Here is a 14,202-nt window from a genome sequence, read left to right on the forward strand (position 1 = left end):
AGTTGGTCGACGACGAAAAGAATGAGAGAGACAGAGAAGGAAGTGGCCATGCTGGTGAAATCTCCGGATAACGAGCGCAGTTGTCGGCGTTTCTCGCGCGAACCGAACGGACTCTTTTTAATCGTACCGATATTCCCGCGCAAGCTATTAAGCTGTCGCTAATGAAGAACGATACTGCGGTGCGTACACGTTGGAGTATTTATCATGCGCCTCGTCGAGACCCGCTAGCGTCCGCTAGCACCGATTACCAGTAAATTTCGTGTGGTCGGTGGCGCAGCGCTCTCTCTCTCTCTCTCTCTCTCTCTCTCTCTCTCTCTCTCTCTCTCTCTCTCTCTCTCGCAAATTCGACATTAAAACGCGGTTAAGCGATAGAAAAAGTAAAAGATCTGCGAGTTATGCGGGAGAACATTTAAGGGAACACACGAGAGAGAGAGAGAGAGAGAGAGAGAGAGAGAGAGAGAGAAGGGGGGAAGAATCGAACGCGGCTGATAACGCGCGAGCGATTGAAATTTTACCGCGGGTTATGTGCGTGCGCGCGCGAGCAATATTTCACGATCCGCGATATTGCGAAATATCCACTCGCCGAGCGGAATTAATTGCATAAGTACACCGCGCGAGTGGCGGTGTTATAATTACATAATTATACGCGAGGTATTACATATTATGCAGAATTCGAAATATGAAATTATTGAACGTCTTTTAATTAATACGCGCGTCCGAGAGCCGGTCGTTTCGGGGCGCTGCACGTAGCGCCGACGCGCGCGATACGCCGAAATCCGCGTTCCGTTCGTCGAACGCGCTCGCTCGTCGGCGATAACATCGAAAATTTTCCGCTCGCCTGCTCGAAGAGTCGGTCAAGTGTTTTCGCGCGCGCACACGGTCCGTTTAAATCGCGATTAATACGCGCGAAAGTCCCAGCGCGGCGATACGGGCTCGTGCGCTCGCGAGCGAACGCGTTCGCCAAATACAATGAAGTTTAGCTGGCCAATTACCAAGATAATAAGCTTTGAAAATTAAGCATAATAATTTAGCCGGCTTGGCGCGCGCGCGCGCGCGCGCGCGTGCGCGAAAGGATTATTAACGCGAATGAAATCAATAAGCGAATCAACGAAAGGTCGGCCAAATTGCGCTCGCTCGGTTCATCGAGCCGTAGGCGCCGCCGTATTGCAGTAAAATTTAATTACTCGTACGCGATACTTAAAATTTATCCGCTAATTAATTAATAACGCGCCGTGTGCTCGTGATTTTCTTCCTTTTTTCCTCTCGCGCGCGCCACACCGTCTCCATTTTTCTTAGTCTCTCGTTCTTTTTCTCTTTCCTTTTCATATTTTTCTGCATTATCCTCGCTCGATTATTATCCCGTCTCGTTCACTCGTGCTCACTATTGTATATAGTAAACATTGCATTTAACATCATTGATTTGCCGAAGTGGGTCTTTTCTTTGTCTTTTTTACCACCGCGCGCGTCGATCGTTTTCTACATATGTACGACTTAAGTGAATTTCCTCCCCGCGATATCTTTCTCCCTCTCTCTCTCTCTCTCTATCCTTTTTTTCCTCAACGGCGAACAGGACGATATAAGACTTCTAGAGCAGCGCAAATACAGCGGTCCGCGAAAAGTTTATTTTCGAAGGCTTCCAACACGATCGGAATTCGGATCAGATCGCGGAAAGAAGTTCGTTACAGTAACGAACTAGCAAACCTTTTACCGGTACTGCGCGCTCGCTCGCGTAGACAGCCCCGACTCCTTCTTAATTTTGTTCCTCAAGCGAAGCGGCGAATCTGTTATTGGACAAGCCCACACACACGTCTGCGACGGCGCGACGCGAACTTCCTCAAACAAGCGGCTGTATATGACCGTGCAAAATACCTTATAAGTCCCGAACTTCGCTATTAGCCAGCGGGTAGCTTTTTCGCGGGCGATTTTACATGAAAACTTTTGAATATCGGTTTCGGAATAATCGTCGTATCTCGCAAAAGTTCTCACAACGACGACGACGACGACGACGACGCGCGCGCAAACTTCGGTTTCATGGCATAAAAACGAATACCGTCCGACGGATCGTAAGATACCGAGATACCGTCTCTATCCAACGCGGACTTTTCGCAATGTAACATGAGCGAGGGCCGGCGGGAGGGGAGGCAAGGAACACGCGATGCCCTCACGATTCGCGTCGTTAAATGAATCGGGAGCGATATAAGTAATTTCCCGGGCAGGAGCGGAAAGACGGACTTCTGTGTGTTGCGCTTACGATGCCTCGTAAATCCGTAAAGAAAGAAACAAGTTCTCGAAGATGTATGTTTCATTATCGTTTGAAAGCAGGTATCCCATTTTCTGCCTTTCTCTCCTCTTCCTTTCTCCTCCCCCCTTCCCCTCTCTCTCTCTCTTTCTCTCTCTCTCTCACTCTCACTCTCTCACTCTATCTCCATTTCTCTCGCTCCGTCATTGGTGTCATCTCGCGCATTGAAGACGATAGGATCATATCGCAGGAAAACAAAGTCCATTTCAATGGCGCAGTATTTTCTTTCGCGAGTCGTGCGCCTGCCCTTCTTAGCAAACAAAAGCCTCCTATTTTCTCTCTGCGCAGGGCTGAGGGTCCGGTGACTCGTTTGTCAACTTTTTGTGTCGCAGACGAAAGTGCACCTAACCTTCATTAAGCGCCGCCCGGCAAACGGGTGAGTTTTCGCAGATTTTTCGCGGGCACCTCCGCGCCCGCGGGAGTAACGCGATGACACGGCGCGCTCTTTGTCTCACTGCCTGTCCGATTGATGAAAATTTACGTTCCCGGACAAATATGCGCATCCAGCGGCGCCGACGTGCGCGTGCGTTTCCTTGTAAAATCAGCCACGGAAATTTACATTCTCATCTCTTCGGAAAGTATCTCTCTCTCTCTCTCTCTCTCTCTCTCTCTCTCTCTCTCTCTCTCTCTCTCTCTCTCTCTCTTTCTTCCAGAAAAATTTTCCAGCGAGACATCTCGAAGTAGTAAACGTTTGCTATAAAGCTGTAAAGTAAAACGAACGAGTTTCCGGCGAGCCCGCTGACCCTCGAAAATAAACTCAAAGCGAAGCGACGAAAAATAATAAATAAGAAAATTGCCACGGGCCTGTTAATCAGTTGTCACTACGATGGAATTAACTGTTGATCGATAAAACAATATTATTCGTTTTACAAAGCCCCCCGCCGTTTCTCCAACTATAATCCAACTATCCAACTATAATCCAACTATAATCCAACTATAATCTCTCATCGCGCGAAAATCGCGCAATCTTGCAGTGCAGCAGGTCGCTTGCAGCACGGAAGGTCGATTTGCAGACGAGACTTTACAATCCTGCTAAAAGAAACACAGACAACGACTTTGAGAGGAGAAAGAAAGGCAAGAGGAGAGAGCGCAACTCGCAATGCACGCGCGCGCGCGCGCGCAGTAAAATCCGTGTCGGCCGCGATTAAAATCTGCGCGCGCGATAAAATCCCGCCGTCGCCCGCGCTCGTATCGTCTCGTCCTGTCCCGTCCCGTCCCGGAAATTTTCTTCTTCGAGTCGCGAGCAAATTGTGATTCCGCGCTCGTGAAACCCTCGAAGGCGCTCGCCTCGGATTTCGCTTCATGGAACTTTATAAGTCCCATCTCCATGGTTTTCCGCGGGCATCTGCGTAGAAATTTACGCGCGGCTTCGCCATAACGTGGCTATCGACTCGCCGACCGCGCGAATAAACTTGCTTTAATGGCATACTGAATCGGTTTAACGTCTCGATAGATGCTCCGAAAAGGATTTCGCCTCTCCCTCTCTCTCTCTCTCTCTCTCTCTCTCGCTACAGAGCGCTGCTTTCGTCTAATGCTTTCCAAAATTTGCATCCTAATCTCCGAAAACCCCGGCCGGGATTACCGCCGTCTTCTTTCATCGTCTCTCGGGGATTTGCTTAACCTCGGCTTTCTTTGAGAGCGAACCCTCGTCCCATCGCGATCGATGTAACGTTTTACGGAGTCCCTCATAAAGCGCGCGCGCCTCGTATAGCACGTAAAAATACGCCCGAAAATACGCGCGACACACAGGGAGGAGTGCATGAACCGAAATTTGCATCGCGCATCGCGTCGTCAGTTACAATTTTCAGCCTCAGGCTTTTAATCCCGCCCGGTCTATTAATATTTATCGTGATGAATGTAAACACCAAGGCGACGTTGAGCGACGTCGATACGATTAATGAGTCCTCTCTCACCTCCGGCGGCACCTCCGCTGTAATTTGTGTCTCGCGGGTCATGTCGCGGGACATCTGTCGATTTCGGGCAAATCGACGGAAGCTAATAGAGACTCGCAAGGATAACACAGGGGAGGCTGTTGAACGAGATATTCGGAGCGCGACGGGGGAATGATCGCGGCCGGTCCGGGCGAATGAATCGTGAGCAACACTGCGGCGAGGGTGGTGGACGAGTGGGCCAATCGGCTCTTCGGCGAAAAGTGAGGGAAACTCGAGGCGTAAGTTCGAGGGGCAATTAATCAGAAAATCAGCGCAAGCCGCGGCGGCACGACCGGCCGTCGCGTCGAAGGGCCGCAAGTTTCGCGCGAAGGGGGTTGGCCGCGGCGGATTGGCAGCTAATCAAATACGAAGCATTGACGAAGCGGCAGGGACAAGGGACGAAGGTGGAAGATTTATTGTAAGTAAATACAATTAGGAGTTACGAGTGTCTTGAGTAACCTCTAGCTCCGGCTGACGCTAACCCAACTACGGCTAACCTGACCTAACTAAATAATCGAATTAGAGCCGCCTCCTCTACGCCGCGACGGCGTCTTATCCGCTCTCTGGTCCATTTCTCGTTTTCCTCTCGGTCACTTCTGACTTACGCTCGCCACGATCTCCGGCTTCGCGCGGGATAGCCACTGGGACATGAAATTGACTGCGGTTTTAGCGACGGACGCGAGCGAGCCCCCGGATATTGCCAGCGTCGTGTTCGCCCAAGGATACATGACATGGCGCCCAAGTGATACGCGCAAGTGCGTTCCACTCTCCAGTGGAAAATTAGCGAGCGCTCGCGAGCGACGAAAGGCGATCGTCGAGCAAGAGAGACAAAAGTACCGACGAGGCACCACGTGACTTCCCGAACGTGACGTCCGTGATCCCCGAAAGTATCGGCGAAAGTATTTTCACGGGGATGTCGCAAAGACCGAGGGGAGAATGTCAACAACTGCTCGAGAACCGTTCTTTATGCTCGACGACTCTGGCCGTGTGTAATTTTCGCTAATTTAATCTCGCGTCGGGGTTAACTTGTTCGAAGCATCCTCGACTGTTCGTCGAGTCGAGAATATCGCTTCCCCGCGCTCTCTTTCCTTCTCTCTCTCTCTCTCTCTCTCTCTCTCTCTCTCTCTCTCTCTCTCTCTCTCTCCCCCCCCCCGCCTTCTCTCCTTTTCTCGGCTTTTAATACGTACTCGCAGGAGCGCCGTAGCTTGCGATCGAGTAAGGCGAATTCACATGCACGGCGTCTCCTCACAAAGCGCAAAGTTTCATCGCGCGACGACAAAGTTCGGATATCGATACCTGGCGATTCGACGAAACAGTACACGCCCCGTGCCTGCTTTCTAAACAGCTCTCAAACGCGACAAACGATCCCCTACGATTCGCCGAGGATCAATCTCGAGGAAACATCGCGACGGCGCTCCTCGAGAAGATGACTTCTCCCGCGCGCGCGTCCTGCGAAATACAAGCCCTCCGTCGTCTACGGGCGAGGAGGAGGAGGAGGAGGAGGAGGAGGAGGAGGAGGAGGAGGAGGAGGATGAGAGAGGGGGCAAAGTTTTCAGACTTACAGTCGTTCGCGACGACGAAACTTTCGGAAACGTCCAACTTGCCGAGGCGGCAACTCGCACGCCCTGCGTGCGACGACATATTGACATCCATCTCGGATGCAATTCAGCTCGAAATTCAGTCCGATGGCGCGTCGCATTAAGCAACGCTGACTAATTTCACGACAATTGAGCCGAGCCGACTGAATCGAAATTAACGCACGGAAATGCACACCGCGAGCGTTTCGTCGATATTACCCTCATCTCCCCCCTCGCCCCTTTTATTTGACAAACATCGATCGATAAGGCGACTTTGGCGAGGCAGCGATGTATTCGAAGTTCCGAAGAAATCCGTCACACCCGCTCCGCGTCGCCGATAACGCAAATAAACGAGAGTTAATTTATAACAGCCGACCACGGCATCGACGCTGTTCATCGTGACGCGAATCTCGCCGGTTTCATATCCGTCGAATTTCTTGGAGGCCGCTCAAAGGGCCGTTTTATTGACGAGGCTGTCGGGCTGAAACGCGTCCGACAAGAGCGGCCCGTCAATAAAAGCGCATCGGCCGGTGATTTACGAGTCGCATGCGGAACGACGACAAAAACAGGCCGCAATAAATCGCGCCAACTACATCGGCCCCGCGGTTATTCGTTGTATATCACTTCAAAAGAATCCGTAAATTTGCCTGCCGCCGCGCCAAGATCCCCCCCCCCCCCGCCCCAGGGTAAATACCCTGACCAGCGCAGGTCGCACACGCCGCGGACGAGGGCGAGACGGAGGTGGTGCTTGGCGGCGGCGGCGGCGGCGGCGGCGGCGGCGGCGGCGGCGACGGTGGAGGCGGTGGGAACCCCATAGTAATTTATCACGCTAATGCTTTCTTTTATTGTCGCAACGCATAAAACCTGGCCGCTGCTACGCACGCATACGAAGTGCACGCCATCCTTTCCACCCCCGTCTCCCTTCTCCCTCCCTCCGCCCCCAACTCTCGGCGCCGTCCGTCCGCGTACAATGCTGAAATGCGCTTGTTTCAGAATAAACGAGAACACAACGCGGTCCCAGTTCCTGGCCTACTTCAGCTTCTCGTCCAAAGCGAGCACGTCCGTCGGCTGGCCGGTGAGAGGCGGACATCCGGTTAACAACACGGGTAAGGTGTTTAGTTCGCTTTGTGATAAATAATGAAATTATGTTGCGTTTTAACGCTCAGCTCTCGGGCGTGCGCGTATTTTTAGCCGCGGCCTTCCCCGCGTGACGCGGCACGTGCGATTGAGACGGACGGACTCGGTTTGCGCTCCGCCGTGTGTCTCTTTCTTTCTTCTTCTTCTTCTTCTTGTCTTTTCTTGTTTTTCCATTTCCCGAGGACGCTCGACAGATCAATCTTCGCGAACGCGATCGAGTCGCCGCGATTATCCCGAGAGAGAAGATCCGGTTGCGAAGACGGGAAGGGTTGTCCGACGCTTCGCCAGCGAACGAGAGATTCGCGCTCGTTTCGCGTCTCTTGAATATTCTCCGGAGACTCTCTCTCTCTCTCTCTCTCTCTCTCTCTCTCTCTCTCTCTCAGGCGTCGGTTCATCCACTTGCGTGTCGTCAAGAGAAATCCGACAAACTCGCCCGCGTCATTACATTGTGTATTTTTGCCTCTTTCATTTAAATCGACGTCAAATGTAATAAAACGGATCGGGAGGAAATAAATTTGATACCTGGTCTATCGAGAGCTAACCACTGTTATTGGCTTTTATGGGCCAGGTGCCAATTTTATTTGCTATTTCGCGGATGAAAACCGCACGAATTTTTACGATTTCGCGATCTATACGAGAGGCGCACGAGACTGCGCGCTCCCACGATAACAGCCAGACGAATCGAACGAACAAGCCGGCGATGGCAAACGTGTTAGGGATCGCCTTCCGCGGCCGACAGATAAAGCCCCCGGGGTCGTCGCGGCGGATCCGACCCACCGTGCTCAAAGTCACGGACCAATCACGAGAGCGGTGATCCGCTGGACAACGTGAGATTATGGTGCTACGTAAACTTGGTCGCGCGTGGTCGCTCTTCCGCGCATCTTGTTTCGGACGGCTCGTATCATAGACCGTTGCTTAAACTACACGCCAACAACCTAGTTCGCTATCGGCTCCCGCGACGGCAACTTCATCTCCCTGTAAATTACACCCCCGTGGTGTAGCTTATCGCGCGAAACGTTGCATGCCCGACCAGCGTAGCGCACTGAGATAGCGTTTTTCCACACGGCCTCATATGACGGAGTCGCGAGACTTAACTTTCCTGATAAGCGAGTTCGATTGCGCGGCTTAGCGCTCGCAGCGCCTCGCCAGCGCGGCGACGGCGCTGAGAAGGAGAGCGCTGAGAAGGCGAGGTAAATATATGGAAGAGGGTACACCTCACCGATTTTTTTCATTTTGAAATATGTTATAAAGGATGAAATTCTGAGTGACTTTTCCTGATACAATTAAATGGGGGTCGCTTATAGTTTCTGAGATATTTGACTTTGAAGTTTTATAACTGTACGTTGAAGTATATTTGAAGTAGACAGGCAGTTTTCATTCATTTTAAATATAGGAAACAAACAAATCCTAACCTAACCTAACTTATTGCATCTTTATATATTTTCGGACATTGTTGAAAAAAGTTCTGTTAAGATCTATCACCTGACTCAACTTAACTTATTATAATATCTGCATATAATTAGGCGTTGTGGCTTTTAAGGAGATCTTTCCAACGTCGCCCAACAATATATAAAGATGCGATAAGTTAGGTTAGGTTAGGATTTTTTTGGAAAGGGGGTGCGGGGGAGGGGCGGAGCCCTTCTCCCGCTTATATGTACTGTTTCCTATATTTCTACGTATACACCATGTTTGGATTAACTGTTTGGATTGTATTGTAAATAACGTCAGCTTATGATATCTGGAATTTAATTCCAGGATAATCAAAATTCCAAAACTTTAAAATTAAATATCTCGGAAACTATAAGCGACCGCCGTATGGTTGTATCAGGAAGTCACTCAGGATTTCATCCTTTGTAACATATTTCAAAATGAAAAAAACCGGTGAGGTGTACTCTTTTCTATATATTTACCTCCACTTCAAATATACTTCAACGTACAGTTGTAAAACTTTAAAGTAAAATATCTCAGAAACTGTAAGCGACCCCCATATAATTGCATTAGGAGAAGTCACTCAGAATTTCATCCTTTATAACATATTTCAAAATGAAGAAAATCGCCGAGGTATTGTACCCTTTTCTATATATTTACCGAAGATGACAAGGACGACAGCCAAAAGTCCCGGCGACCTGGTGTTTCTGAAAAATCGAGCAGCGCTCCACGGGGCAGGAACGTGTCGCGAAATTAGCCAATTAACTCGTCAAAGCGCACGCTGTCCCGTGCACGACATCGCGCGGTGCATTCGCAAAATTGCCGTGACAAATTTTCCGCGCAACATCAAATTACGACGTTGTCGCGGTGGGCCGTCTTACTCGATTAAGGCGGACGCCGTGGCGAATGTGCGCCGGGTCTTGGCAATTTTCAGTATCGTCTATGACATCCGAGCGGAAATTCAAAGAGTCGCTAGACGCAGACGACGGCGTTGGGAAATAGAGAGACGCGCGCGCAGCCCATGGGACGTAACATCAACGCTCATAGAGCCTCACAGGCTCTCGAACACGCTTCAAGCAGAGGTGATCCTCGCAGTGAAATCCCGGTTAAAATGCGAGCAGGGCGCGGCTTGTGCGAGTACAAGCCACCTCGTTGCCAACGATAATTCTGCGAATCGAGCGGTCGGAGGCAGGCCGCGGCAAGCGCGAACGAGCAGAAACGAACGAACAGAAACGGCCAGAGCGCGACGCGCCCGACGGAAAGGGGCAATTTCGGCCGCTAGTTAGGACGAAAATTATGCGAGCTCAAGTACCGAGCAGCGCGGGGGCTTAGAACGAAGTCGAGGAACGATTCGCCGCCGTCGTTCGGCGGCATCGAGCGCGTTTTAGCCGCCGTGATCGGAGTCGTTAGCGCGCGCGCGCGAGAGAGAGAGAGAGAGGGAGAGAGAGAGAGCTCGGGCTCGATCCCTCGGCGGTGCGATCTCTATCTTTAAACACACGACGCGTTTCTAATCTCCAATACGGTCGATGCTTCTCCGACGCGAGACTTGTCCGGCTACTGGGCTTGTCTCTTGGAATGGCCGCGGACTTTAGCCGGGATTACGTTGAAATGAAGCCGAGAGCGTTCCGGTATTCTCCACGACGACTTCCATACACCGCGCTGAGAGTGCCACGCCAGGCGAGCGCAATTTAAGCGGTTTTCGACTCCGATCTCGGCTCGCCGAGATTTATCGTGTTTACATTCTCCTCTCCGCGCTCCGGGAGGGGAGCCCTGCCCGACGGGATGCTTCGCGCGCACGCTCGGTAAATCCGGCTCGGTTAGTCCGTTTATTATCCGCGATCGATCATCGGCCGCTATTATTTGTTCGCGAAACGATCTCTTAACGCGGACCTCGCGGCTGCGCATCACACGTGCGCAGGCGCAAAGTGCTCCGAGGCTAGTGAGAAAATTGGAAAGCCCTTTTAAAAAAATTGCTCTCAACGCCGTTATGAGAAAAGTTTCGAGTGTGTATGTGTGTCTTGGACTTTTGGCGCCGGCTAATATTGCGTAATGACACACGAGGGTTCTTCGACCCGCCGCGCATCGCACCCGCCGGAGGAGCATTGCTCGCTCGCGCGAGCAACCGGTGCGCCGCCGAATCTGTAATAAAAACGCAGCGGGACACGTTTCCAGAGCATTTCGTTTCTTGCTGCTTTTCAGGGGGAAGCGCTTACTTACTCCCGAGATTTCTCGGCTAAACTTTACAACGTCACGTCCGCGTAACGTTACGCACGTACGTGAGTTAAGGGCGCGTGTACAGTTTTCTAATTTTGAGCGGGCTCAAATTCACGAAACGGCGGCTACAAAGTGAGCTGCTACTCTCACGGGGTTCCTCCACCTTCTTTGCATTTATCATCAACGCGCGTTTTTACGCTCGGCCGCCCCCCTCCCCCCTTGCGCGGAACAAGCTCCCATGGGCTGCGAAAATGTCACTCGGGTACATCTGCTGCGTTGGTATGAGAGAGACATAAAAATGAGATAAAGGAAGAGAGAGAGAGAGAGAGAGAGAGAGTATCCGAGTGACGTTTCCGAACGCAGCCATGCGTGAGTCCGATTCTAACCGATGATATTAAAGGACAAAGGAAAGAAAGAGAGGGGAAGAGCAGAAACCTCCATTTCAAAGCGCGTCTTTAAGCGCGCCTCTGAGGAATCGTACGGCAAACACGTCTCATGAATTCCAAGGAGACGCGTAATCGCGCAATCAACAATTTCTTTTGAGGCATCGCAGCCGGGGAAGCGAAGAGGAGCGCGCGTCGAAAGTGACGATAGGAAGGCGCGGCGGAAGCAAGACGGAGCGCGAGGGAAAGACCGCGAACGGCGGCAACGACAACGACGGTGACGACGACGACGACGACGACGACGTCGTCGTCGTTGACGTCGGCGACGGTAAAAGCGACCCCGTGAAAGCTTCCCTTCACGGGCGCGCTGTAACGAGACGACAACGATTCTCGATTATCCCCGGGAGAAAGCCGCGGCGATCCATATGCGCGGGACGTACGACTGAGAGACGTGACTGTCACTCCGCCATCCGGATGAGAGAGAGGTCTTTTTTGGCATTGGCGCACGCTCGGTGGCTCTCGTCCTATCGGGAAACGTGCGAGAGGCACGAACGGAGGGACACGACGCAGAGAGTAAGAGGAAAGGGTGTGCTCCACAAGGGTGGCTCGAGGAAGGGACGGAGAGCGCGAGAACGAGAGCGAGAGCGAGGCAGAGGAAGAGAGAGAGAGAGAGAGAGGGGAGGAGGGAGGGAGAGAGGGAGAGAGAGAGAGGAAGAACAGTGAGCGAAGGCACCGCCCGATTGACAAACAGATCAATCGTGGGTGGAAAGACGATCCGCAGTCTTACCGCTCGACCTGGCTCCGGCTTTCTCTCTTTCTCTCTCTTTCTCTCTCCCTCTCTCTCTCTCTCTCTCTCTCTCTCTCTCTCTCTCTCTCTCTCTCTCTCGGAGTTTCCCCACGTGCATTTACGCAAGCCGCGCGCTCGCTGGACGAGGGAAGTCGGCTCTTCCGCTCTCGAAATTTATCTCCCGTTCGGAACTGGCCGGCGTTCCGGGGTGATTTATAAGAGGAGGTAGCTATTGTGCGACGGAGAAAGGTTATCGCGTCTAAAGGGAATATTATTTTTAGAACGTGCTGATTTGTCTCTCGTATGCACGTAGACGCGGCGCGGCGTCGCGGTCGGGAAAAAAAAGAGAGAGAGAGAGAGAGAGAGAGAGAGAGACGGAAAATTTGTGACACAGTTATTTTACACGGAGAGAATTTTTTTCTGGATGACATTAACATTCACGTACACTGAGAGAGCATCGTGCTCGGATTACTCGGCTGAGCTATGCTCATATTTCCCAAGATATTTGAGGGTAATAATTAAATGAGGATAATTATTCTACGCATACACACCCACACACACACACACACATTTTCGTATCGCAAAATTAAAAAGTCATTCGAACAAAGTATCAATTAATTATTACGATGTACAAATTTGTACTTCGGCATAAACATATCCTTACACGATCCTAATTACACGATACGGTACGGTATATTATTTAACACAATTCGCTTCCGTGTACCCGCGCTTTTAATGAGGCCACTAAATTTCATTCATGCTCTGCAAATCCTAGTTCGGTTTCAGTCCTTTTATCGCTCATCGACTCGATCGCGATATTTATAATTCACGCGATTCGTTTAATTCCGTATCTTTTTTTTCTTTCTTTTATTTACGATTAATGCGAGCGTTACGAACTCCGAGAGAACGAACTCAAGAATTCCACGCGCCCATTTGTCTGCCGGTGCGTCAAGCTCGCGATATTTAGGAGCTGAGGAATCGAATCGACATAAACAGCGAGAGCAGTACATCAGGCGCAGGTAAGAAGCGTAATGGATCGGGGGACAAAGTAGATGTTGCTCAATTGACAAAGCGATCAATTGCCGGTAAGAAGTCCGACCGATCTACAAGCTTGCAACTTCGTTGCGCCATACGTCGATTCAGCTACGCTTGTTCCTTTTGCCGCGCCCCCTCCCCCCACGGCGACCCCCTCACATAAAGCGCGCAGGAAAGAAGCCAGCGCATTTCAGATTATATACCAGTGAAATTCCAGCGGAAGATCCCGCCGCGTTATTTATTTCACATACCTGTTTCACTGAGACGTCTTGTCGGGTCTCGTCTCTTATTTTATTTACGTATTAACGGGACTGCAAAAAAGCGCACAATCGCCGACGACGTCGGGGATGTTATGGCGAAAGCGGAGTTCTGCGCCTCTCTGTTTCTCCGAAACGAATCGCTCATAATTGCGTTTCGATAAGCTGCTTACGGTGCACCCTCCCCCCAGCCCCTGTCTCCAACATCCCCACACAGTCATACGGGTACGCATGACATGTCGCATCTCGCAGATTCGCAATTAGCTCGGCGCACACACGCCGACGTGATAGGCCCTATTTCGATAAAGCGCACAACGCAGGTAGCGCGCCGTCTAATTTTCCGATTCGGAGATATCCGGACAAACATTTGCATCGGAATGCCGCGCCGGGGCGGAGTACCGCCGCGGGAGATTTTCACGCGCCATTTCCCCGCGATCCGCCGCGTTACTGTCCGTTTAGCGACCGAAACGTATCGCCGCCGAGCGCTCGACGATCGCCCGCGAATTTCGATAAAAATCACCCTCGCGCCCTAAATTGCAACACCGCGGAGTCAGCCACGTAGGAAGATCACTTTACAGCACGTACGCGTGCGCGCGCGCATACATGTGTGTGTGTGTGTGTGTGTGTGTGTGTGTGTGTGTGTGTGTGCGCGTGCGCGCAGATGTATCAGTTCTCGTATAATTAACGATCGACGACGAGCACGAGCAAGCGCCGGAAACTCGCGTCGCGTGAATCATTTCGGCTCGAATTTTACGAGGCACCCGGGAGAGCGCAGCCTCTTCGCGCTCCCCTCACCGCGCTTTTTATTCAGAGGCACTCTTTCCGTCGAAAAGTTAATTGCGCCTGTTCCCGCCCGTTCCTGCCTGTTGCTCTTATTTTTCTCGCCGCGCCTTCGCTTCGGCGCGCAACAAACGCCTATGCAATTTTCGCGGCTTTCCCGCCGGAAACGCGCTGCGCGATGTTTCGGGACGTGGGGGTAAGGAAGAGAGAAAGAGAAAGAGAGGGAAAAAGAAAGAGGGAGAGAAGAGCCGCTTTGCTCCATCCATCGCGTTTCTCCGCTTCGGTGTGAATGGGGCGAAAATAAAGAGCGAGCGCGCCGTCGAAAAATTTCGTCGAATCGCGGAAACTCTGCGAAACTGCGCGCTGAAGGAACG

At 51.5% G+C, this 14,202-nt stretch overlaps 1 protein-coding gene and 1 long non-coding RNA gene across 4 annotated transcripts in view; one reads left to right on the plus strand and one right to left on the minus strand.

Moving 5' to 3' along the window:
• Positions 1 to 14,202, plus strand: part of LOC105190582 (uncharacterized) — a 290,780-nt gene that overhangs the window by 200,037 nt on the left and 76,541 nt on the right. For all 3 annotated transcript variants that reach the window (XM_019844800.2, XM_025307811.1, XM_025307810.1), the window contains exon 6: positions 6,801 to 6,913. In XM_019844800.2, the coding sequence (XP_019700359.1) occupies positions 6,801 to 6,913 (113 nt within the window). The remainder of the gene's footprint in view (positions 1 to 6,800; positions 6,914 to 14,202) is intronic.
• Positions 1 to 14,202, minus strand: part of LOC112590639 (uncharacterized) — a 155,861-nt gene that overhangs the window by 75,950 nt on the left and 65,709 nt on the right. The gene's annotated exons all lie outside the window — the stretch shown is intronic.

Source organism: Harpegnathos saltator, unplaced genomic scaffold (genome assembly GCF_003227715.2).
Source record: "Harpegnathos saltator strain DR-91 unplaced genomic scaffold, Hsal_v8.6 scaffold96, whole genome shotgun sequence".
NCBI lineage: Eukaryota > Metazoa > Arthropoda > Insecta > Hymenoptera > Formicidae > Harpegnathos > Harpegnathos saltator.